This window comes from Drosophila subpulchrella, chromosome 2L (genome assembly GCF_014743375.2).
Source record: "Drosophila subpulchrella strain 33 F10 #4 breed RU33 chromosome 2L, RU_Dsub_v1.1 Primary Assembly, whole genome shotgun sequence".
NCBI classification, from domain to species: Eukaryota; Metazoa; Arthropoda; class Insecta; order Diptera; family Drosophilidae; genus Drosophila; species Drosophila subpulchrella.
In genome coordinates, this window is record NC_050610.1 from 22375710 (window position 1) to 22400215 (window position 24506).

General features: G+C 42.6%; 4 protein-coding genes across 4 annotated transcripts; 1 reads left to right on the plus strand and 3 right to left on the minus strand.

The window, feature by feature from the left end:
- Window positions 1-127: 127 nt before the first annotated feature.
- Window positions 128-678, minus strand: LOC119546798 (zinc finger HIT domain-containing protein 1). Its single transcript, XM_037853374.1, has one exon. The coding sequence runs from the start codon at window positions 638-640 to the stop codon at window positions 185-187; it is 456 nt and encodes a 151-aa protein (XP_037709302.1). The 5' UTR covers window positions 641-678; the 3' UTR covers window positions 128-184.
- LOC119546799 (general transcription factor IIH subunit 5) lies at window positions 674-1077 on the minus strand. Its single transcript, XM_037853375.1, has 2 exons — window positions 934-1077; window positions 674-881 (listed from the first exon to the last, which is right to left on the minus strand). Exons 1-2 carry the CDS (start codon window positions 966-968, stop codon window positions 695-697), a joined length of 222 nt encoding a protein of 73 aa, XP_037709303.1. The 5' UTR covers window positions 969-1077; the 3' UTR covers window positions 674-694.
- A 347-nt stretch (window positions 1078-1424) lies between these two features.
- On the plus strand, window positions 1425-2681 carry LOC119548770 (thioredoxin reductase-like selenoprotein T homolog CG3887). Its single transcript, XM_037856313.1, has 2 exons — window positions 1425-1681; window positions 1753-2681. The coding sequence occupies exons 1-2, from the start codon at window positions 1536-1538 to the stop codon at window positions 2201-2203; spliced, it is 597 nt and encodes a 198-aa protein (XP_037712241.1). The 5' UTR covers window positions 1425-1535; the 3' UTR covers window positions 2204-2681.
- A 391-nt stretch (window positions 2682-3072) lies between these two features.
- On the minus strand, window positions 3073-22520 carry LOC119548769 (collagen alpha-5(IV) chain). Its single transcript, XM_037856312.1, has 9 exons — window positions 22431-22520; window positions 22095-22298; window positions 11034-11216; window positions 10925-10969; window positions 7748-10361; window positions 5254-7171; window positions 5069-5183; window positions 4282-4505; window positions 3073-4214 (listed from the first exon to the last, which is right to left on the minus strand). The coding sequence occupies exons 2-9, from the start codon at window positions 22185-22187 to the stop codon at window positions 3461-3463; spliced, it is 5946 nt and encodes a 1981-aa protein (XP_037712240.1). The 5' UTR covers window positions 22188-22298; window positions 22431-22520; the 3' UTR covers window positions 3073-3460.
- Window positions 22521-24506: the final 1986 nt, after the last annotated feature.

Here is a 24506-nt window from a genome sequence, read left to right on the forward strand (position 1 = left end):
AAAAACTCGTTCTTAAAAAATTTATTTGTAAAAAATCCACTTGAAAATATGTACAGCGATAATAGCATTTCAGTAGGAATAAGGAAACGAAAGACCGCAATAGTTGCAACCTACAATAAAACAGAAGTACTTCTAGAAACTTCATATATTTTAGTTACTTCAAGGCTTTGATTTACAACCATAATCAGACGGTCCACTTGAGGCATCGCGTGTCCTGGTGCGTTTGGAGGCACCTGACGCGGCAGTACCGCGTTCCGCAGGCGGTGCACGAGTACAGCGAGAAGTTGCCGCAGACGGCACAGAAATGCCGGACGGGCTTTTGGGGAGGCGGGGCGGAGGCGCTCTCGTAGTTGGGCCGCTTGTCCTTGTCCTCCTCGAGGAGCTGCTGGAAGTTCTTGCGATACTTGGCCCGGAAGTACTCGGCGCCCTTGCGCTTGCCCTTCTTCTCCTTGCCGGTCTTCAGGTTGTCCTGGAATTTGGGCAGCTTCTTCGACATGACCAGGTCGGCGTGTGGGTCATCGTGGAAGTTGTCCTGCTCCAGGGCCTCCAGAGCTTTGCGGGCACGTCTCTGGCGGGCGGTGGAGTCCAGAACACGCTTCTTCTCAGCGTCCTTGATGCGATTGGATTCGCGACCCGTCATGGTTGCTTATGGTTTTTAGTTTTTGCGGGGGGGTTTTTTTGAGAGTTGATTGTTTTAAGCGTCCTTGTCGTGCAGCGGGAAGCTTATCCGATCCATTAAGTCATCGACTCGCGCCTGCAGCACTTCCACAATGTCCGTGGAGATAAACAAATGGTTCTCGTCCAGATCCTGGATAATGAATTTGCGACCCAGTGCCAGCTTTTCGTCCAAGTGCAGCAGGAATTGTTTCATAGCAGGATCACTGCAGGACACGGGATATTTAGAGGTGTACCAACATAGCAGAGACAACTTACCACTCCACCAGCACTCCTTTCATAACATTTACCATGTTGCAAGCATTTGTTCGCCGAAAATAATAAACAATTTGGCAAATTTCAGTGCAGTGCTGGGACAATCACCGCGAAACGCAGACACGGAGATGGAAGAAATGAAAAAGTGTGGATATCGATATAAGTCGGTGATTTAATTATTCAAGCTATCGATGAATATTTCAAACCACGTTAAACAAATTTTAATTCAATTTGATTATTATTTCTTAACATTTGGATAATATTATTAAAGAATTGTTTAATTCTGGAAACTTCAGATAAATATTGAAACACCAGGCTTCCAGGACCTAACATTTGTACATATTTATAAACCAAGTTACCCGTCTTATTTTTGTAACCTATTTTTATTTCTTATAAAAGCTATTTTATTAATATTAAATAGGAATAGAAAGGCCATCCCCAAAAACATCTGTGATTCGCCAGCCCTATCAGTGCCACTCACAACGATCCGCAGACAGTGCGCAGGGGCAGGGGTGTTTGCCATTCACACCGACGCACACTGTAGCAAAAGTGTGAGCAAATATTGAATTCCAAATTGGAGCTAGAAAATCGGGCCAAAAATTGAAATGGAAGCTCTGAACGGAAGGAACGTGGCCCTGCTGGTGCTCTGCCTCTGTGCCGCATACGCCCTGGTGGTCGCCGAGGGCGAGAAGGAGATACCGGCCACGAAACTCGGCCAGAACATAGCGCCGACAATGACTTTTCTTTATTGGTGAGTAAATATGCGGGGTAATTAACATAATAGATAAGGGAATGACTAACTTATCTTCCCATGTGGAACAGCTACTCCTGCGGGTATCGCAAGGCCTTCGAGGACTATGTGGGCCTGCTGGGCGACAAGTATCCGCAGATTCAGGTCAACGGCGGCAACTACGATCCGCCGGGTCTCAACTATTACCTCTCGAAGCTAATATTCGCCGTCAAGATCATCATCATTGTGTCGGTGGTCAGTGCGGTCAGTCCGTTCGGCTTCCTCGGCATGGAGACGCCCAGTTGGTGGAGCCACCTGCAGGCGAACAAGATCTACGCCTGCATGATGATCTTCTTCCTGGGCAACATGCTCGAGGGCCAGCTCATCTCGTCGGGCGCCTTCGAGATCACCCTTAACGATGTGCCCGTGTGGTCGAAACTGCAAACGGGACGCTTTCCCTCGCCGGAGGTCCTCTTCCAGATCATCGACAATCATCTGCAGTTCACCGAAAAGGTCCAGGAGAACCCGGACTTTGTTAAATAATAGCAGCGGCGGGATCGGAAGGCGAGGCGGGTACAGCAGCCGCATAACACCAAAACAGCCGCGGGCAAGGATATCCATTCCCGGCTCTGAACCTATCTTAAACTTAAGCTCTTGTCCTGATATTACCTAACTTAGCTGTATCTCTGTTTTCACCCCAACTTTAGCCTACTGTACGCCACCACCTGTTTCCTTGTATTCCTCGTATTCAAATGCTTAGTGATCTGTATGTGTTCCCTGTTTTGAGTGACAGGTTGACGTAATCGGACAAAGAAACCGGGGTACATCTCGAGATTAAAAGCGAGCACACACTGTAGTAGAAGCCTGCCTCCATAAAGATGTACCTTGTCCATAGCCTTTACGGGATTGTGTATGTGTATCATTACTTGTTAGTGGGGGAGCAACTAATTATGTACGGATATGTGAAACCTTTTTCAAATTGTAATAAAGATAAATTCGCTCGACAGTTTCAAAACCGAAATATACGTGCTTTCTTTGACTAGATGGGGTACAAGGTACAGGGGTGTCATATAATTAAATATGCTAAAGAGAGAAAAGGCGTTTAAATTCGTAAGATGTGCATACTAACCGAAAAACACCAAATCGTAGGAAATCGAACAGGTTTTATTAATATTATTCAAATAAGTTAAACAGGAATATCCATTGTATACATTATTATTATATATATGGATATTGGAAATATGATAGTAATGATATGAAGCAATCGTTTTCAGCAATTTGATTTAGATGATTTTGAGTTAGGAAAGATTGTCTACACTATGCACATCCAATAAATATAATTATAATATATTACAGATATCCTGGGTATATATATATGTATTTCCAAAATCTTAATAAAACAAAATATCGTGTGCATTGGTTTTATGTGTTGTAAATTTTATTTATCAAAAAACTGGGTTTTGTTTTTGGTTTTGTTACGTTTACAATAATCCCAACAGTGGCAATAGACTTACTTTCTTTGCAGTGGAGGCAGTGGTTACTCTTCTCGTCCCCTTTCTCAATTTTCATGTGTAATTTTTGGTATGAGTTATATATTATAAGCTTTGGGTGTCCACGTAATTAGATTACATCTCCACGGAAAATGGCAATGTTCAGTGGGATTTGGAGTATGCTTGCTTCTTCGGTTGATTGATTTTGGGTTCTGTTTTAGTTTTAGTTTTGGTTTGGATCGTTATCGTGATAGGATAGCAATAGGCTTAAGACGAAAATTTAACTGCTACTTAGTGCGAATCCTGCAATCTAGGGAGCGGTGGTGTCCTCACGCGTGCGTCGGTTGTACTGGCGGGTACTGCCCCCATAGCGACCGTACTCGTTGTAGGTCTCCAGGTTGCTCGGGCGCTGTCTCTGCTGGTACCTTCCCTGCAAATAGTTGGATGGGGCCGACGCGTTCGGCTGTCGTCGTGCGGTCGAGGAGGGGTTCCTCGATGCGGCGGGGTTGCGGGGATCGGTGCTCCAGCCGGAGCCGGAGTTCCAGTCAGCGTTGGAGTCCGCACCCGGATATGATCCTGCCGGAGAGCCTGAAGACCAGCTAGATCCAGGACCGGTGCGTCCGGCGGAGCCGGAGGACCATCCTGAGCCAGATCCCGGATTCGATCCTCCAGGGGAGCCGGAAGACCAGCTAGAGTAAGATCCCGGATTGGAAGCTCCCGGAGAGCCGGAAGACCAGCTAGATCCAGGACTGGCTCGTCCAGGGGAGCCCGAGGACCAGCTAGAGCTAGATCCCGGATTGGAACCTCCAGCGGAGGAGCCGGTAGACCAGCCTGAGTTAGATCCTGGATTGGATCTTCCTGCGGAAGAGCCCGAAGACCAGCTGGCTCCCGATGGGGAACCTGCACTGCTGCCAGATGACCAGCCAGATCTACCTGATGATGATCCAGTACTGGATTGCGAGCTGGGCCTTGCAGCACTGTCAGATGACCATGATGCCCTATAGTCATGGGTGGCTGTATTACGGGGAACAAGGGTTTCACCACGACGACGACAAACCGTGCACCTGGAAAATAATACAAGATATATGGTGTAGAGGTAAGGGATTACACTAACTCAGCTCGGGGACCCACCTGCTGATCTTGCTGGTTTGATCGGCCTTGAGCGTCACCTGGGAAGGCTGCTTGAACTGATCCGTCTCATCGATCACGGTCAACCAGAAGGAGGCAATTGCATCGTAGTAGTTGCAGCGTCCATGGCCATGGCACTCGATCACCGGCTGGGCGCGGAAGTCCTCCAGGCAGGAGCCCGGGGAGACGAGGTTCTGTCCAACGCCTCCAACGTTGTCCAAGGTGGACTGCAAATGAGGTTACGACGGGCTTAGGATAAAGTTTCAAGTGTCCCAAAAAAGACTTTACTATAAAAATAAAAAAAATGTTGGTGACCCCGATTTTCACTAAAATTACTTAGTAGGTTTTTACAAACCACTGATTTTGAAATAAAAGGGCTTTTACGTCCCAGAAACCTTCTTTACTTTAAAAGATTTTACAGCAGTACAGAGAAAAAGAGTGAAACCATGGTGACCTCGACGTTTTTATTCCTTGATACGCTAACCGACATGCAAAAACGTCTTTAAGGGTCTAAAAAAAAGGTAGGTCTATGTGTCCTTTAATCCTTTTCTACTAAAAATATTACTGCGAACCGTAGCTAGTTTCAACAACTTTGGTGACCCCGATATTAATTTTTTTTAAGTTTAAGATTTAAGAAAAAAAACGCCTTTAAAAGTGTCCCAGAAACTCCCTCCACTTATAAAGATATTCCTGCGAATAAATTTGGTGACCCCAAATATTTTTTTAAACATGTTTCTTACTTTTGAAATAATTGAGAGGTTTCAAAAAAATACTGCTCGTGAGAACATACCATGAAGTAACTGAAGCCGTTCCACATCTCCTCCCAGCCGCCGGGGCAGACCGGAATGTCCATGGATTGCGAGTGCAGGGCAATGACCCTGGTGGTGGTCTCGCATACAGCGCAACTGAAAACGAGACAGGATAATCGTCAGAAGTGGGAGCTTAAGGCGGAGTCAGCTGCATTATATTCCTTACCGCGAGATGTACTTCTCGACGTCCCTGCCCTCGATGGGAGTCATGGTCATCGGCATGGGTTCGGCGGTGGACAGCCACAGACTGTCGTCGTTGTTCTGGGCATAGTGGCACACGTTCAACAAATCGCACATCATGTAGGGCATCGTGGTGAACCGCTGCATGCAGGAGCCGGACTGACCCAGGTCCTGACCCACAGCCCTGGCGGAGCCTATGTTGCCAGACAGGGAGTATCCCTCCCACAGCAGATTCGTGTTGGCCGGGCACTGTGGCACCTGGACGGACTGCGAGTGGCGGGCGAAGATGAAGCCACGGCTCTTGGGCGCCGGCGGAGCGGGCGCCGCGTCACCTTGCTGTCCGGGAAGACCCTGGAGACCAGGAAGTCCGGTCAAGCCGATGAAACCCTTGTCACCACGTGGTCCCTTCTGTCCATCGGCTCCAGTGTAGCCCACTTCGCCCTGGTCACCACGATATCCGGTCACACCGCGAAGTCCCAGCAATCCCTGGAATCCTGGCTCTCCTATGTCGCCGGGCTCGCCCCTAAAACCTGGCAGACCAGGCTCACCACGGTCTCCCGGACGAACGGATGAGTAGGGGTATGTCACGCCCGGCTGACCCTTGGGTCCCGGAAGTCCGTTAATGCCATCGATTCCGCTCCAGCCGGCGTCGCCAGTGGGTCCTCGAGGTCCTGCGGGACCCACCCTTCCATTTTGTCCCGGACGTCCGGGGAAGCCTTGCTCACCCTTGGCGCCAGTCCAACCCGTCTCACCCTGGTAGCCGACATCTCCGAAGTCTCCCTGCCTGCCCACAATGGCATATCCGGACTCACCACGCTCTCCCTGGCGACCAATGTCTCCCTGCTCTCCCTTGGCTCCAATCAATCCATGTCGTCCATTGTGTCCAGGGGTTCCGGGGTAGCCAATATCGCCACGTGGTCCAGGTGGGCCCACAATCTCGGGCCCACGGTGTCCAATCAAGCCGTGCGCACCATTCTCTCCTGGTGGTCCGGGCGCTCCCTTCTGGCCCTGTCGTCCTGGACGACCCAAGCGTCCATCGAGTCCTGCATCACCTTCGTCTCCCTTCTCCGCCGCTTCGGTGTAGCCCGCTGGTCCTCGGGGTCCCTTGTCACCCTGGAAGCCCTTCACTCCAGCAGCTCCATCGAAGCCAGCCAATCCTGGGAAGCCAATGTCGCCCTGTTCGCCCTTGGCACCCAAAGCTCCGATGAAACCAATTTGTCCTCTCTCACCCTTGGCGCCACGTTCACCCTGAAGACCTCGATCTCCAGTGAGACCGCGATAGATTTCACGATCCTCCACATTCAGAATGCGACCTGGGAATCCCATTTCACCTTCGTCGCCCTGCAGACCTTGATCTCCTTGCAGTCCAACAAGTCCGCGAGGTCCCTGGTCACCGATCTGACCTGGACGTCCATCAAAGCCAACAGCGCCCGCTTCACCCCGGACACCTTTGGGTCCATCGGGACCCACTTCGCCAGTGGCGCCCTTGAGGCCATGAGCTCCATTGCGTCCGCGATAGCCGGCCACTCCCTGGGCTCCAATCTCACCTTGCTGACCCTTTTGGCCAGCCAGACCGCGATCACCACGCTGGCCCTTCAGTCCATAGCGACCGTTGATTCCATTGAGTCCAGCACTGCCTGGCTCTCCCTTCCTACCAGCTGGGCCATCGAAGGCCACGGGCGAATCACCAGTGGGTCCACGCTGACCCTTCTGTCCGGGGGCTCCACGGTAACCAATTGGTCCTGTCAATCCGGCTTCTCCGTCATCACCCTTGATGCCGCTGTAGGCGGCCACGCCCTTGGGTCCCAAACGACCGGGAAATCCGGGAGATCCTGGCTCGCCCTTGGGTCCTGGTAATCCGTTAGTTCCGGGATAGCCATCCGGTCCATCATCACCGGAGAGACCTGAAATAAAGCGGAATCAAAGAAAAGTAGTGGTTTAAATTAACCAAGACAAAGGAACTGCAGTATAACTAAACTAACTAAAATTTTCTAACCGACAAAAAAATCAAGAAGGTACCAATTTCTTACCCTAAATTGCAGTAAAAACTGAATGATAACTATCTATTGGTAAGACATGAATGTAAGTACCGTTTGAATTACAAGTGTGTATATTATTGAAGATTGGCGGGTATAACTGTGCTAGTACCACTTGGGAATTATAAGCCCAGAAGTTAAAATAACCATCTTTCTGATAAACGGATTTTTGAATACGGTAAAAACTAGGCAATACATGTTACAAGACCATAATTTAACAGTTTAAGTTGGTTAAGATATATATATATTGCATATATATTGCATATTATCGACCCTATGACCCTTAAAAAATGTATGCCGGTTCGGAAATTAACAAGTTAATTATTAAAAAGATTACTTTATAGATCAAATTAATAAAATTTAAGAACCGTTGGACTTCTAACTTATTCACTTCTTGAAGAACGGGTTGAAACTAGAAGGTAGTCAGGTAGCCTAATCGCTCACCTTTAGGTCCGAACTCGCCGATGGGTCCACGTGGACCGATGTCGCCCTGCCGTCCGTCGTAGCCGATATCTCCCTGATCTCCAATTTCGCCGGTCATGCCGGGAAGTCCGGCGATTCCAGGGCTGCCAGGGTAGCCCTGGAGACCCGGATTGCCAAGGAGACCACGACGACCCGAGAAGCCGGTGTTGCCCTTGACGCCGTTATGCCCATCCTGTCCCTGCAGGCCAACCTCACCCTTCTGGCCCTTGGTGCCGTGCGGAGCCTGACGTCCATTTTGTCCGGGCTCACCCTTGGGTCCGGCTGGTCCAACTAGGTAGTCACCGCGCTGACCCTTGTTGCCAGGCAGGCCGGTTTGTCCTGGTGCGCCATAGGGTCCCTGCTCGCCCTTCGCTCCCTTGGGTCCTGGACGACCGGAGGGTCCATAGGGTCCTGGTATGCCGACATCACCGGGAAGACCCTTGATTCCCGGAAGTCCCGGCACTCCAATCTCTCCCGGAATCACCGCCTGGCCGGGCACACCGCGCTGTCCCTTGTATCCCTTGTTGCCATTCAGACCGGGCTCGCCATCCAAGCCGGGCAGACCGGCAGCTCCCTGCGGTCCATAATCGCCTGTTGGTCCGGGATAGCCCTTGGCACCAAGGGGTCCGGGATAGGACAGGCCAATCAGACCACGGTCACCCACATCTCCCTTGCGTCCATCATCGCCGCGCTCGCCCTTTGCTCCCTGGTCACCGGGCAGGCCGGGATAGCCATCTTCGCCATCGTCTCCTCGATTGTCGTAGATCTCGCCGGGATGGGGATCGCCCTTGACGCCCTTGAAACCAGTGTCTCCATCATCACCGCGCTCACCCTTGCGTCCATTGAGGCCCGGCTCGCCGGTCAAGTAGATCTTGGGCTTGGAGGCGTTGATTCCATCAATGCCGTTCTTTCCATCGCGTCCAGCTAGGCCATCGCGACCCGGGAATCCACTATCACCGAAGTCGCCGCGCTGTCCAGGCTCTCCGCGTTCACCCTGATCGCCAACACGACCATATAGTCCCTTCTCACCCTCCAATCCCTGTTCTCCACGACGTCCGGCGTCGCCATCGTCACCTTTTTCTCCCTCTACGAGTGCGCCGACTGTGAGCACTGCTCCCTTGGCACCCGGTGCTCCAATCTTACCCGGCTCACCGGGAATACCAGCCGTGCCGGGAAGTCCACGGTGGCCAGCCCTTCCGGGGTTTCCAGGCAGTCCCCTTACGCCACGTGCTCCCAGGAGGCCTCGCTCGCCGCGGCTGCCATGACGACCAGGATAACCGGTGTCACCCTCCTGACCACGTGGTCCTCGTGGTCCAGCATTGCAGATGGGGCAGTCGTCACCGCGCAGACCCTTGTCACCGGGCAGGCCACTCAATCCGTTGCGACCATCGTCACCGGGACGTCCGCGGAATCCAGGTGGTCCCTGGGAACCAGGAGGACCAACGATGTTGTAACCCTCGCCGGGCAGACCCTTGTCACCGGGCAGACCGACCTCGCCGCGCTCACCGCGATAGCCATCCTTGCCGGGCAGTCCATTGAGACCAGCCTCGCCCTTGGGTCCCTCCAGATTCTCGCCGGGATCACCGTGTAGTCCATATCGGCCCGGAAGGCCTGCCTCGCCCGTAGGACCCTGGGGTCCCAATGGGCCCATTCGGCCATAGTCACCGCTATCACCTCGCTCACTGCGTCCGGGCGGACCACGATTGCCGCCCAAGCCGGGATCTCCTGACTGGCCAGCCAGACCGATGGGTCCGCGACGTCCTGGTTTGCCCGGCTGACCGGGTGGTCCTCGATCTCCTGGCGCGCCAATGTCTCCCTGCGGTCCAATGGGTCCCGGCAGCGATTCACTCAGACTGGGATCGTAGATTCCGGGTGGGCCAGCGTTTCCCTGGACACCGGGCATGCCGTCGAAGCCATCTTCTCCGCGCTCTCCCTTGCTGCCACCCACTCCATCCAAGCCACTCCATCCGGGCGCACCTTTCACGCCCTTCTCGCCATCCGGACCGGCCACTCCATCCTTGCCGGGCTTACCGCGCTCTCCGGGTGCTCCCTGTTCGCCAAAGGCACCGGGCAGTCCATTGCGTCCCACGGGACCCTGCTCGCCGGTGGGTCCATCTGGTCCCGGATCACCAATGGGTCCAATGAATCCCTTGTAGCCCTTCATTCCCTCATCGGTGGCCTTCAGGGCTGGGGTCAGGCTGTCTCCTGGCTCACCCTTCTGTCCGGGTGGTCCTTCGAGGATGTAGGGAAGAGTGTTTATGTTGCCAGTATCACCCTTGGGTCCCTGGAATCCAGGGTCTCCCTTCTCTCCCGTCTGGCCGGCGAATCCGGTGTCTCCCTTGCTGCCGCGATCGCCTTCGAATCCGGGTGGGCCCCTGGAGCCGGGGGCTCCTGGATCACCCCGATTGCCCTTGGTGCCCTTGGAATTGATGCCGCCCTCGCCGGCCTCTCCGGGAGGACCCTGCTGACCGGGCTTTCCGGGCAAACCACGCACTCCGTTCGTACCAGGCGATCCGATCGTTCCCTGCTCGCCAGGCCTTCCGTCGCAGCCATCGATTCCGCGTGGTCCTTGGGTGCCCGGCTCGCCGCTTGGTCCCTAGATGGTTGGGATAGTATAATATAGTATTGGTATTTTATAGATTATTATTCCAAGTGTGGGTCTTTGCAATTTTTCAAATACAAGTTTGTATTTCATAGCACTATATTTTATTTTCGATGATTTTTTCAGCTTTTGGATGATATTAAAATATTGTATATATAAATATAGTAAATATAAATATATTATAATATAGTATTGGTATTTTATTTTATTATTCCAAGTGTGGGTTTTTGCAATTTTTCAAATACGAGTTTGTATTTTATAGCACTTCTTTTTTCGACGATTTTTTCCAGCTTTAGGATGATATTAAAATATTGTCTAACACTTTTTTATAAAGAACCTAGTATAAACTTAAATGGAATGGAAAAAAATGTTCCAAAGTTAGGACCATTAATTCCTACTACATACTTGTTTAATGTAATATAATAATATTGTCTTAAAGGTATATACATATTACTATAAAGATGTGGGGAAAACTGTTCAAATTATAACATTTCAACAGACCTAATGGATTAAATATGTTTTTCTATAATTTACGTTATATCCTATAAATAACTCACCATTATTCCAGGGAAGCCCTTTTCACCTCTAATTCCAATGTCGCCCTGCAAATATATTTGTTAGTCATAAGAGATCAATTAGGAAAATACAGAACGGGTTAAATCTTACGCGATGACCCTTCTCGCCTTGTTCGCCGTACTCGCCCACATCTCCTTTCTCGCCGATGGGTCCAGGTGGTCCGAATGGTCCGTCATCTCCCATAGGACCTTCCAAACCCGCCCGTCCAATGGGTCCTGGAGCACCTTGTCGTCCCTTGATGCCCTTGCAGTCGCATATCGTCGTGTTGCAAATCTGGAATACAGATAAAAATCATTTTCCAGTCAGTCGGTGGAACTAATAGAGTATACCAAGGAATATAGAACTGGTCTTGATTGCCCCTGATTGGAACTCCCGTTTGGGTAATCGAAGATGTCAGAATCAATTCGTTTTATATTCGTTGTGCCAGTCTGTTCTATTTACTCAGCATCACACGCACCAGGAAAAATTAATTTTTCAATTTTATAGATATCTAAAATCTCAAGGTATTCAATTTTAAGGTTATCCTATAAACATTTCTTAAACTTTATTTTGACAATGGCCTTAAAATTGATAAGTATCATTAATAATAAGAACTAACATATTAGAACATATAAACATTTTTAATGTTATTATAATGACATAAAGGAACGTATAAAGCTAATAATATTATATAATAGAATTTGAAATTCTGAAATCCTCCGTCTTTAAAAATTCTTTATCAAATGACATGATTTTCTCCTTAACGAACTGACCTTCGACTCATAAGTTTCATGCTCGATGGTTTTTGTGCAATTCCTTTCCAAAACATAAGGCAAACGAAATCCCAGCCCGCCGGGATTAGCCAGAAAATCAACAATAATAAGTAGAGCTGCAACATTTTTCAGCTGCAGTTCGCAGCTTTAATTGCACAGTTTCCGTTTGCAATGAGATAATCTTCTATATGAGTACGTTTACTTTTGCCCAGTCAATTGAGCGAGTGCATAGAACACGCTCACTGAAGTTGAAAATGTGAGAAATGTTGGAAATTTTAGAACCCCCGGTTCTCCATCTCCACAGGCACAGCGCATTTTTAACCCATTTAATGTGCATTTATTTATAAACAACAAGTGCAATTCGTAAAAAGCGATTATCTGGAATATTTCAAATTGGGAAATCGCTTTGAAATCCCATACATTTGAGGTAGGTTGAAGTTGAAGAAGAACACCTATTTATTGGCGCATTTCTTGCGGCTTCCTCATTGATGTCAGCAGATAAACATCCTTAGTTTTCCACCCGTATTTATAGAATTGACATAATTTCATGTTGGTTAAAAGTCCGAATTTATAGGCCCCCGCCTTCATTAAACGGAATTTCAGTGCTCGTTCAAGTTTTCCTCTGACAGTTCCTCCAAAAAACAATTTAAAAATAAAATAAAAAGAAAAAACTGCACACATGTTGCACGCATGTTTCGAGATTCTTTGCTCGAAATCTTTAATTTTTTGCATATTAAATTTTGTGTGTTTTATTGTTTGCTGCCTGGAGGAATTAATGTCAAATGTTTGGCAAATTCTGTTTCGGATTTACAAACATCTTTGGACTATGGATGACTAATGGAGAAGATGCAAGCGACATCAAGCAGAGTTCAAAGCCCCGGAACATCCTCAACAGATGAGTTCCCAGAAGTAAATCTGCTCGCAGGAGATCAAACCATCTGTTAACTAAATATTCACATCACCAAATCCCGAAACGAGAACGTTTAAAGGTAAACAAGAAGAAAGTGAAAAAAAATCTGAAAACTAGGAAAATTAAAATAAGACTGTTCATTGCGGTGAACCAAAAGATGTTGTTCGTTTTTCCATTTTTCTTCACCGGCAGCGAACAAATGAAAAATCCGAGAAAATGCAGATACCAAAATAAAATCAAGAAATCGGGGGTGCAGGTGCACTAGAAGCAATTGCACTCGATTTCTGGAAATGGGAAGCATACTGTGAGAAACATTCGTACCGCTAGCCCACATATTATAAAGTTCGGCTATTATAATGTGCCATCCCATCTATTTCAATGGGAACTTTCGATCATTTCTTGGTTTCATTCAAGTCTTTTGTTTCACACCACACATTCTTTCAATCGAAAAGGCTGCAAAAGAAACCAAAAGAAAAAGGTATATATTCAAAGGAGACACCATCGAATTTCATTCAATCAATTGCCAAATCTGAAACTTAAGGAATTCTCCTCGGATAACAAAAAATACGAAATATATGTGGGGATTATGTGTATGTCAAACTGTGGAAATTGTTGCGGTAACACGTTCAAAAGTGACAGCACTGCAATTTCCTTGAACTTGACACTGCAACTGCACATATGCTACATATGTATATGATATATACCCCGTCCATATATGGGCCACTTTTATTTGGTTTTCTTTTTTTTTTTTTTTTGGATGGCAATGGCACCACAGCCAGACAGCCAGAAAACGCACCACTAAGTGGCGTCGTCGAGGGGAGAAACCACTCGAAATGGGGGATTTCGATGGCGATGGCTGTTGCACTGTGCTTCTTTCACATACAAGTGTTATAATAATATTCACTCGATTCCGCCGATGTCAGCAAAGGAGGGACGGGGCTGGGAATATTCGCAAAATTAATAATAAAATTCCTGAATGAGTACGCGTGTCTGGGGGAAAACAGTTCAGCAGGTGTTGGGTATCCCCCTTTATAAGACCATCACTTATATAGATAGACCTTTTTAAAACTAAGATACTACTAGTTGGATAAAATTGTTGCAGTTCCTTTAAAATATTTGAACCATTTGATTATTTTAAGATCATTGTAGGCTTTTAAATAAAATCTTTACAATTTTTAAAAGCATCAGATCCATACCAAATATCTAAAGTTTTATCAAATAAATGTTACACATGAGTTCCTTAAAACTTCAAAACATTTTAAGATCACTGTAGGACTTAAAATAAAATCTTTAATATTTTTGAAACTATGGGATCTATCCCTAAAACTTAAAGTGAACCATAAGTTCCTTCAAACTTCAAAACATTTTAAGATCATTGTAGGATTTTAGATAAAATTTTTTTAAGATTTTGAAAATATCAGATCTATTCCTAACACTTAAAATAAAACATGAGTTCCTTAAAACTTCAAAACATTTTAACATCATTGTAGGATTTAAAAAAAAATTCTTTAAAGTTTTTCAAAGTATGAGATCTATCCCAAAAAATTAAAGTAAACCATGAGTTCCTTAAAACTTCAAAACCTTTTTGACATCGTTGTAGGATTTTAAATAAAATCTTTACAGTTTTTGAAAGTATGAATAAGTATAAAACAAAGTTCAAAACATTTTAAGTTCTAAAAGTTTATATGTAGTTCTAAGTTAATTCTTAACATTTAGTTATAAGACCCTAAAAATACAATGTAAAATTAGAAGAAAAGTCTTGAAAATATTTTAAAAAATCAATCTTCGGCCTTGACCCCTTAAGAATTCAACCTGTTGCGCCACTGTGAGTGCATCAAAGCGAAAGTCTGACAAAATCGGTGGACTATATATGTAGGTTCAGATGCGATAGTGTGTCAGTGGCGCGCACTTAAGCGCATTTACACATGTTAAAGCCAATTGTCCCAGTTGCCGATATTCCGTCCCGCTCGCTTGTCCAGCCAAGCCAAATGCATGGTTTAAGGTCAGCTCGAGGCCTCCGCACACGGATCCAAAGCCGAGATCTGTTATATCTGGTATATCATGCATCTCTGGCGCGACAATTGGGCACACCCACCCACGCTAATCGCTTGCCGGGCGGAAAGATATAGAACTAATGAGCGGGGCATTCTTCGCCTAAGCGTTATGCATCTGAGAACGTAAGTTTATTGGCCCGACACGTTCTGGATATCTGGATATCTTAACACTGGGGTCCTCAGTATCTGATGACAGTCCTCGGGTGCTAACTTTACGTCTTTCCGCTGAACTGTAAGCGATACTACCCAAAACTCTGACGACCCACAAGACGGACTGCAATTATTCAGGGAATGCAAAGCGCAGCGAAATGTCTTCGAAAGAGATAGAACCACTCGGTGGAAAGAGATGGCCTTACTAAAAAGAGAGAGAGATGGAAGAGAGCCGTCTGGTAATCTGGGTCTCAAGTTGGTGGCCTGGTGCGCCCGGATGTGGCATACAAAAAAAAAATAATTATAATTATCAGAATGTCGCATATAAATCACAGCTGATAAGACTGGACACATTTTCAAGACGAGAGAGCGGCATCAATTAATACATTTAAATTTGGCATTAAATTATATTTCACACACATGCATATATTACAAATAATCAAATGTCACTTTTTCATATGCTTTCTTGAATTCCAAACAGTGGACAAAGGGGTTATCTGTTGCAGACACCAAGACATCAATGTGAGTTCTTTGTTGCCAAGGGACAGTAGGATTATGAGAAGATACTCTAAAAACAAAAATATTTTAAATATTCAACTGTTTTCATGATATATATTTATAATATTATTAAACCAGAACTAAATTTAGTTAAGTTCTTTAATTGCCACTCTTTATAAACGAAGATCCTTCTGTGAAGCCAGAACCAAATTTAGTTAAGTTCTTTAATTTCAATCCTCTTTATAAACGAAGATCCTTCTGTGATAAGCCAGCAGATAAAAGGTCATATGAAAACCTTTAGGCTTAAATCTGATTAATGAATAGCTCAAAAAACATTAGCAAAATTTTTAGTAAAAAAGAAGCCAGCCCCATTCTATATATTTGCATCTCAGCTTTAAATACTCAAAATATTATGTTGTTTTAATCCATAAAGCTTTGAAAATAAAGGAAGAACCCCTCCACATATGTTATTTTGAAGCCAAACTTTAACTTCAATCAATGGAAAATATTTTTCTAGATTTATACTAAGATGCAGATACAATCATCGAGGATCCTTTGGTGCGTCACAACTGACCCAATTCGTCATGTCGGACAACACGCGCCATCAATCAACTGCGTTTTCATTTTCATATTTATAAGCCCCACGAAATGGAGTGGGAATTTTGCACCAGCAGCAGCAACAACAACAAATCTGTTGTAAAATGTGCACCATAAACGTTTAGAAAACTACATGCAACCATAAAAGACTGGGATTCGACTTATTGTACAGACCCGGAAATACTAAGTAATTTCTTAATATTATAAAAAACAAAAATAATTCGTTCAAGAATACTAAAAATTCCAAAACAAAACTAAACTAAACTAAACTAAATTATTCTTCAAATCGTTATATTCATTATAAACATTAAGAATGTCAAAGAAAATTAATGTTCCCTATAGTAATACTCCAATATATAAAAACAAAAAATAACTTCAAACAGTTTGCCGTAAGTGACAATCCATAAAAGTGCTTTATTGACCAGGCAACCTAGTTAAGATCACAAAAGTACCATATTGATGGCAACGCATGAGTCAGAAAAACCCCCCATTTGGGGCACAACTACAGGGTAGCAGTATACAAATCATATATGGGCCAACATATGAGCAGCGTGTGATTGACATGAAAAAGCAAACCCACTCACACTCATATGGAGCATAATATAATGGATGCACATCTGGACGGGCGCACTTGCAGCATGACATCATTTTGCTCCGGCTTGACATCATAACATGTAGAAAAAGTATAAAAAAAGAAAAGATGCAGGGAAATCTGCACTGCCACTGCCACATGGAGAACACCCACGCACTTTGCAAGTGTGCAAAATAATTAAAAAATGAAAAAAATAATAAGAAATAAACGCAGTTGGGCCTATTTAAGTGCCCGGTTACGGCATCATCGCACATAATTGTTTGGACACAAGCCTGACAGATGATAACTAATTGCGGTGCACTCAAATTAACATTGAAATTGATGGACAGCGGGCTGTCACAACTGAATATTCGCAACGATCGCCAATAAAGTGGCGATAAGGAAGCGCCAAATGATTGAATTCCCCAGCACCTGTCCTAGAATACTGATTTCTAAATTAATCAATTAGACTGATCATCAAGTCATCTATAAACAATTTTTTTTTGCTCTTTTACCAAAGGATCTAAGCACTCTTTTAGTAATTCTTGGTACACAGAGAGAATTCTGACATTCTCATCTGAGTTGAAAATGTTCTTAAGAATGGAACGACATTTTTGAAGTGGAAAATATTTTCAATGTGCTTGAATCAAGTTTAATTGGCGTTATGTACATTATCTCAACAACTAAACTATTAGTACAGTCCATTTATTAAAAAGTGGTTAAATAATCTCAATTTAACTTATCTCCTCTCGCCATTTTGTTCTGATATTAAGAACGAATGTTCTTAATTTAAGAACAATGTACTTGAATATTTCTCTCTCTTATTTCCCTTAAGGATAAATTAATTTTTTATTTTATTTATTATTTGTCATATAACTAAAACTACATAGCATAACGTAAGATAAGCCTCAACATTTTTGTTTTAGCAAATACAGTTTTAACTAGTAACTGATATCATAAAGGTAGATTTAGTATTAAAAAAATATTTATACTTTTGAATACTAGTCAAGTGATAAACCGCCTTAAATTTTTACAAGAATAGGGCGTACACCTAAGTTTTAAAATTCCTCTATGGTTTGAATTTACGTTAATAGATATACAGCTGTAATAAGGAAAAGGGATACCTATCTCTAAAGGTTTATTTCCCGCTTCAAATCAGTACCCAATTAAAGTTCACCCAGTTATAGATCGTTTTAAAATCATTTACCCATTGGTTAACCTTCTAAATGACCAGCAAATAATTCAGACAATCAAAACTTTTGAAAGTTAACCAAGCAAATTAAGGCAAATTTATTTTTAGCCATGACGCTAGATGTTTGCCGTCTGAAATGGAATCTCAGCAGCGGACATCTATACCATATACGATGTCTAAATATATGTATAGAATTTTAGATGCTCTGATGAATATCAATTTCATAAGCCAGTCGGAGCTGATAAGGCGAAAAAAAGAGAACAACGAGCTGCAGTTATGAGACAGATGACTGATAACCCAATTTCACGAGCTCCTACAACACTGGCTCTCATAAATAATCGTTTCAATTTACGAAATTCATTACACAGAGGCAGCTACTAAGTGGCCCCTCCCCATATATCACTCATACGACATGCTGTCCATATCGCAAACTATCGCACATACACAAAGACTTCGCATAATTTCCGCATTCAGTTGCAGATAAATAAATAATTGAGTCAAATTGAAATGCAACTCGCCAAACAATTCTACTCAGGCACGCAAATAAACTTCCACAAGGAGTCCAACAATGAGATGATGATCATTGTTGTCCGGGTTGTTGCTTTTCTTGGGCGGTCTTCAGTTGGATCCCCCCGTCCCATACCCATCCCCATCTCAGAACTTCGATACCCATTTCATTTCCATCCCCATTTGGCCCCGCTCTGTCTGGCCGGCGGTGGTCAGTGATTTATGCCACAACGGGTCAGTTCGGACCAGGATCGGGGCATAAACAAAAACCCAAAGGAATTAAGGCACTACAAAAAAACACCACTGTATCGGGAAATTTAAAATAGGTTGGCATGGTCCAGAAATTAAATCTACTATTCTAATACCAATCCAGCTATTATATTTATTAATTTAAATCATTTTTTAAATGTAATACTCAAAGTCAACATCTTAAAAAATGTAGAGCCTATGCTTATTAAAAAGATATCTTTCATTTTACGACGATAATATCAAAACTAACACTGTTTATTTTATAAAAATTGCATTTAATAATACTTTAAAACCTTAAAACATTTATAGATTTAAATAACGATGATTTAAAGACGATGTTTTCGAAAACTAATGCTGCTTAATGACTTCAAATAATTGAAATATTGAAAAAAGTAAAGCTATCTATACTACAAGAAATATATTTTGAAATGAGTTCTATCATGCAGAGTTTAAAATTTCTAATATCAATTAAAATGTTTTTTCAAGTTGTAATTTGTTTTTAAAGTGTAGAATTGGAATTTTTTTTTTTTATAAGTTGCTTTTAACAATACTTTAAAACCTTAAACCATTTTTAGATTTAAATGACGATGGTTTTAAGAAAATATTTTTAAAAAAGCTAATGCTGTTTTATGACTAAAAATAAATGAAATATTGAAAAAAGTTAACCTATTTATGCAACAAGATATATATTTCAAAATGAGTTCTATTATGCATTGTTTATAAGTTGTAGAATCATTTTTAAATTTTTTTTCCAATTTGAAATTTATTTTTTTAAGTGTAGAATTTGAGTTTCTAAGACTTTAGCAGCAGAAGCAGCCGCCGCAGAAGCAACAACAAACACCAAGAACTTTCAATTCCAATTTGAAATGGTGCAGAACGTCAAAAGATCGCCGCCTCCCTTTATAGGCCCCCCTCTTAGACCCCCCCTCGTAACCCCTGGAATCCCATTCCAGTGATTCTCTAAGAGAACCCTTCACCGATCACTTGAGCTGCTAATTGTCGGAATCGAACACACACACAATAGCACACTTGCTCACATATGTATATTTATAGCCAAGCAAGTGCAGGGGAAAAGAGAAGGGGTGAAGAGAGGAGCAAAGTGGGGGAGTGGGAGGAGCGACTGATAAAGACCATTTATCAAAATTCATTCATGGAATGTCTCAGCTGCATTCGATGAGTTCATCTCTCATCTCGCTCTTCCTCTCTTCAATCGAAGCTGCTCTTAAGTGATCGACTCGACTCTCTTTCGCATAACGGAAAAGGAAATCATTTGTACGGTTAATTTAACGTAGCGCCAAACTGGTTGCAAAACCCATTGGGTAGACAGTTTGAGGGGCACTGCTTAAATGCAGTTAACTGCTTAGAACGATTTCAAAACCTTTGACGCTTGAATGAACACCCTTTAAAAATTCTATAAAATTAATGAAAAAGTTTTTAAAACAAACAAAACAAGTAAATTTTTAAAACATAAAAAGTGGTATTTTGTTTAATTTAGGTTTTATGTAATTTTTTTAAAACAGATTGTTTCAAAACAAAGTTTTTTAGTGGCTAAATCTTTAGGCCATGCTAACCAAAACTTAATTACTAGCAACTTAGCACAAATTCGAGCTAACTTGACATTTTAAATCTATTGCTATGAGAAAGAGGATGTATGAATAAGTCATTACTAATCATAAGCGTATTATGCATTACAGGAACTCTAATGATTTCATTCAAGTATTGAAAGAAAGAAAATTTGTTGATAATGCAGTTTAATGATTGGTTTATATAGTATGTTAAAAATGGTATGATAACATACAATGTATGTTTTGACTCATTTCCTTATCGCCAGTCTAATTTTCGCGAGAATTGTAATTCCCCCTTTAATTCGGATTAACTAAATATAAACGAATTACTACGGTCTTTAAATACTTTGGTAAAAAGGAAACTACCTTTTCCAGTGAGGGTAACTCGAACAACGGTAGCAAAACGAAGTCAAGTCTGTTAGCGCTTTGCGGTTTGCGGATCTTCCAGATCTTGCAACCCACAAGACCTGGCAGCTCTCACTCGGAATCGGGGAGTTTAGGGTCGGGTCCCAAGCCCATGGCATTGACCACGTAACCGAGTGCGAAAAGAGCTGGGAGTCGAATTACCAAAGTCGTCAAACGAGCTGCACACTTATGATGCCAAACACGTGAGCAACGAGGGACAGATCCCAACGAATCGAGTGCAAAATCCGACAATCCAACACAGAAATTGTGTTCTAATATAGCTACGAAAGTCAGGCCAAGCCGATAGCCTCTGAGCCTGCTAGCGACACTTGTTTCAGTTCTATTTTTTCTTAATTCGAGTCTAGGAATCCATGTCGCAATCAGCGAAACATGCTATCAATGGCGTCAATGCCGCCAACATAGCAATAGGTCTAATTAATTCCAGTCGCAGCCTGATAAGCCCCGAATGCCATCAAAAACTAGGTGCCGACGCAATGTGCTCCATTTTTCAACCACCCTTTCGAAATATTTTCGAACCAAAATCAAAGAAAGCCCTTTGAATATAATTTACAAAATGTCTTGAGTGGGTGATTCAGTGTTTCAAAAAATGGTGCATAGTTTTTGGGGCATTGACAAGCAGCGTTTAATAAAGTTAAAATTATAATGTTGATTATAAAACCCACATGATATTATCTATTTTAAAAATTAATATTTCCCATCACAATAATCATTATATCAAAATAAACTAGATTTAAGTTCAATTTGAAAATCTCTATCAAATTGCCACAATCGCTGTTTAAATATTGTTATTTAAAAGTATTATCTACAAAAAACCAAGATGTCATTGTCTTATTTTAGAAATGGGTTCAAAACGTTGGAGCAATCTGAATTTACCACTAATCTCATAGTTATAAAATTATATTTTAATTGCTAGCCGGAAACTTTCGATGGCGATTCCTAATGGGTATGCCAAAAAAGTCGTGTCCTCTAAATTAGAAGATCGGGGGGTTATCAATCGGCCTTATCGCCACCAACCTATTCACCTCTTGCCAAATTAATTCAATGACATAATCCATTGCGGCTGGCTGCTGGATTCCATTGAACCCCAAGCACTGGGGGCAGACTTGGACTTATAGGATTATCGCTCGAATCCAAAGAGTTGCAACTACGCGATGTTTTAATGCCGGAAGCGTGTATGAATCAAAAAGAGTGCAATATTGCAGAGGAACAATAACAATAGCTGTGATGATTAAGAGCTGACCTAATTTCAGTTGTTTATGGTTGATACTAAGTGCAGGCGAAATCGGTGAATACAGTTTTAAAAGCATTGGTAGGGTTGGTAGCTTCTATTTTGCAGACTGATTTACAAAATATTGGCTAAATCTCTTAAGGAAATCTTTTAAAGAATGCATTAAGAAAATTAACTGGCGCAGTTTGAGAATCACTTTGAATACCATAAGTATAAACTATATACCGTTTGAGAATCACTTTGTATAATCTATTCTTGGCATAATTTTGAAACTAATAATTTAAAAATTTAGTGTGAGATTTAAAAATGTTTATGGCTCCGCCTATTAGTTTTATTCCACAAATTCGTTTCCAACTTTACATTATAATAAGTATATGTTAACCCTATATCACATATTATTATTTTAACTCTTTCAAGGACTTAAGGGGTTGAACCCATTATATTTCACTTACCTTTCCATCCGCTACGGTCAGGGACACCAGGCTGCCCAAGAGGTAAACGGCGCCCAGCAGACCCGAGAGATGCCGTAGATCTCTGGGTAACATCTTCGATGGGTCCTTTGGTCCTATCCGCAAACTGTTTTAGTCTCACTCTGGCGATCTCTCTATCTATTCGTCCCTCTCTCCCACTCTCTCTCGGTCAAAACACACACGAAACTGCCAACGAAATAAACATAAAGTTAGAACATTTTTTTAAGCAATTTTCGATTTTTAAAATATCTTTAAAAAACCGACATCGACGAATTAAATATTAAAGAATTAATTTACGAACTACTGTGGGAAACTAACAGAAAACGCTGATTTGCTGCGATCGTCGGGCGCAGCACACTCCCCACATGTGGAGATCGTCAAGCGTTCGAAGTGTTACTAAACACGAGCCCCACCAAAGAAATTCGAATTCTTCGCCCGCTCGCTCGGCACGATCGCCTGCACTCGGCTGAGATCGGGTACCAATACCACTGCAAATGGGAACTGAGATGGTATGGGTGCGGTACTCGCAGTCGTAGTCGCAGGCACAGGCCAGGGACAGACAGGCCCGGATGGATGTGGGTTTGGATGTAGATGTTCCTATGGCTATGGCTATGGTTATGCCTTTATGGAATGGCTCTGAATTTAGCACTTTGACGCCTTGAAACGAGGAAGTGAGGAGCAGAGCCCGCTAACCGAATCAAAGCTGCCCGTTTTTAAGCATAAAAATCTATTTCCCATTCTGGTTCTCTGTTTCTGCAGGGGAATATTAGTTCTTAATCTTGCAAGCCTACACAGAAAATCGACTTACACTGGATATATGACAATCAAAAGTAAGTGTAAGCAGTTTTAGCTTTAGTTTTTTCCCACAGCTCATTAAAAAATAATTAAGATATTATTACAACTAGATTTACCAGTTTTCTAAACGATTGACACTATGAATTACAACATGCCTCTGATTTATGATAATCTTTCTAGTGATGACCGACTATAATACCATTATTGGTACCATTGCCTCAAGGGAAGTACTTTATATATAAGAGATCCATCTACCGGGTATACTTTAGTCTTAAGACTCAACTCCATCTGTTCTAGTGGTTCCAATACAATTCGATGCTTGTTTGTTTGTCACGCTTTGATTAGGTTAAGGCTTTTTCATTTAGTATATAGCATATGTGGAACTGATAAGACGGATATGGCTGAGTATTTCCTGTTAGAACTACTGAACAAGAGTCCAAGCTTGTCATGCTTAGCGTTCTATTATTTCAACGCAGAACCACCAAAATAGAACCTTTCGAAATTCGTGCTTCGTTCTAGGTTTTGAGGCCACAGCTTTTTGAAATATGTATTGATAGGACTACTATCAAGGCCTCGTTCTAGTTGGGAAAGAGTTCTTTTGTCCTAGGGTACGTGCAAGTCGGATATGACCCAGTGGCCTCAATAGATCCCTTTTAGGAAGCTGAAGAGATTAAATTGGTTCGGACTTTGTAAGCTCTGCACTAATCGGAAGTGTTCTACATCTTAAAACTCAAAGACTTGTTCCAAAATATATTGAAAAATTTTATGCTAACCTAAAGATGCACAAAAATCCTAATGAGTTTTATTTTTAAACTCAAAAAATAATAATTATATTTGATAAAAAAGTAATAATTCTCCGAAATAATCATCATTTTCGTGGTTTATTACCATAACTTTTTATTAAAAAAAACCTTATGTGGATTAATTTAAAAAAACTTGAACTGAAGAACTTAAAAGAATAGGTGGAAAAATTGAAAAAAATCCTTATAGACCATAACATAAAGGGTCCTCAATTTTAAGAAAGCGTTGCATACTTTTAGAAGAAGAAGAGTTGCTTTAGCTACCTTAATATTTGTTCTATAAATTTGAACAGAAATATAAGGGAAGCGTCAAAACCAATTTATACTATCCTTTATTCAATAGTTAATGCATTTGATAATACTTTACAAAATATATTAATTATAACATTGATATGGATGAAAAGAAAAATTAATTCCATGATGTCAACATGCATGGAAGAAGATGATTAGATTAATTAAAAATAGATTAAGCTGACCGAACTTTTGGAAAAACGGAGACACTGTTTTATTTTTTGAAACGTAATTGCTAAAAGTTAAAAATGATTTGTAGTTTATTCTACATATGTATGAGCATGGTGTGATATGTTATCCTTGTTATGACGGACTCTGAATTTTTGTTTCCTAGTTTAAAGAGATTAAAACCTTAAAGATTACATAAAATAAAAACAAACAAAAATTTTAATGTGGTTAAAATTAGATCGTTCCCAAAAAAAAACAGGGCTTGATAACGAAGCCTTGGAACTTCACAGTCTGAGAACCGAAATATGTAGTCCCCCAAAGGCAGGAGCCGCGGCAAAAC

What these genes read in the sequence shown, in the direction of transcription:
- LOC119548769 (XM_037856312.1), bottom strand. Translation starts at nt 22,187, where the DNA reads ATGTTACCCAGAGATCTACGGCATCTCTCGGGTCTGCTGGGCGCCGTT. An exon ending in TGACCGTAGCGGATGGAAAG is followed by an intron (nt 11,217 to 22,094) that starts GTAAGTGAAATA and finishes TCTGTATTCCAG; the next exon opens with ATTTGCAACACGACGATATG. An exon ending in AGGGCTTCCCTGGAATAATG is followed by an intron (nt 10,362 to 10,924) that starts GTGAGTTATTTA and finishes CCAACCATCTAG; the next exon opens with GGACCAAGCGGCGAGCCGGG.
- LOC119546799 (XM_037853375.1), bottom strand. Translation starts at nt 968, where the DNA reads ATGGTAAATGTTATGAAAGGAGTGCTGGTGGAGTG. An exon ending in AAAGGAGTGCTGGTGGAGTG is followed by an intron (nt 882 to 933) that starts GTAAGTTGTCTC and finishes CGTGTCCTGCAG; the next exon opens with TGATCCTGCTATGAAACAAT.
- LOC119546798 (XM_037853374.1), bottom strand. Translation starts at nt 640, where the DNA reads ATGACGGGTCGCGAATCCAATCGCATCAAGGACGCTGAGAAGAAGCGT.
- LOC119548770 (XM_037856313.1), top strand. Translation starts at nt 1,536, where the DNA reads ATGGAAGCTCTGAACGGAAGGAACGTGGCCCTGCTGGTGCTCTGCCTC. An exon ending in ACAATGACTTTTCTTTATTG is followed by an intron (nt 1,682 to 1,752) that starts GTGAGTAAATAT and finishes CATGTGGAACAG; the next exon opens with CTACTCCTGCGGGTATCGCA.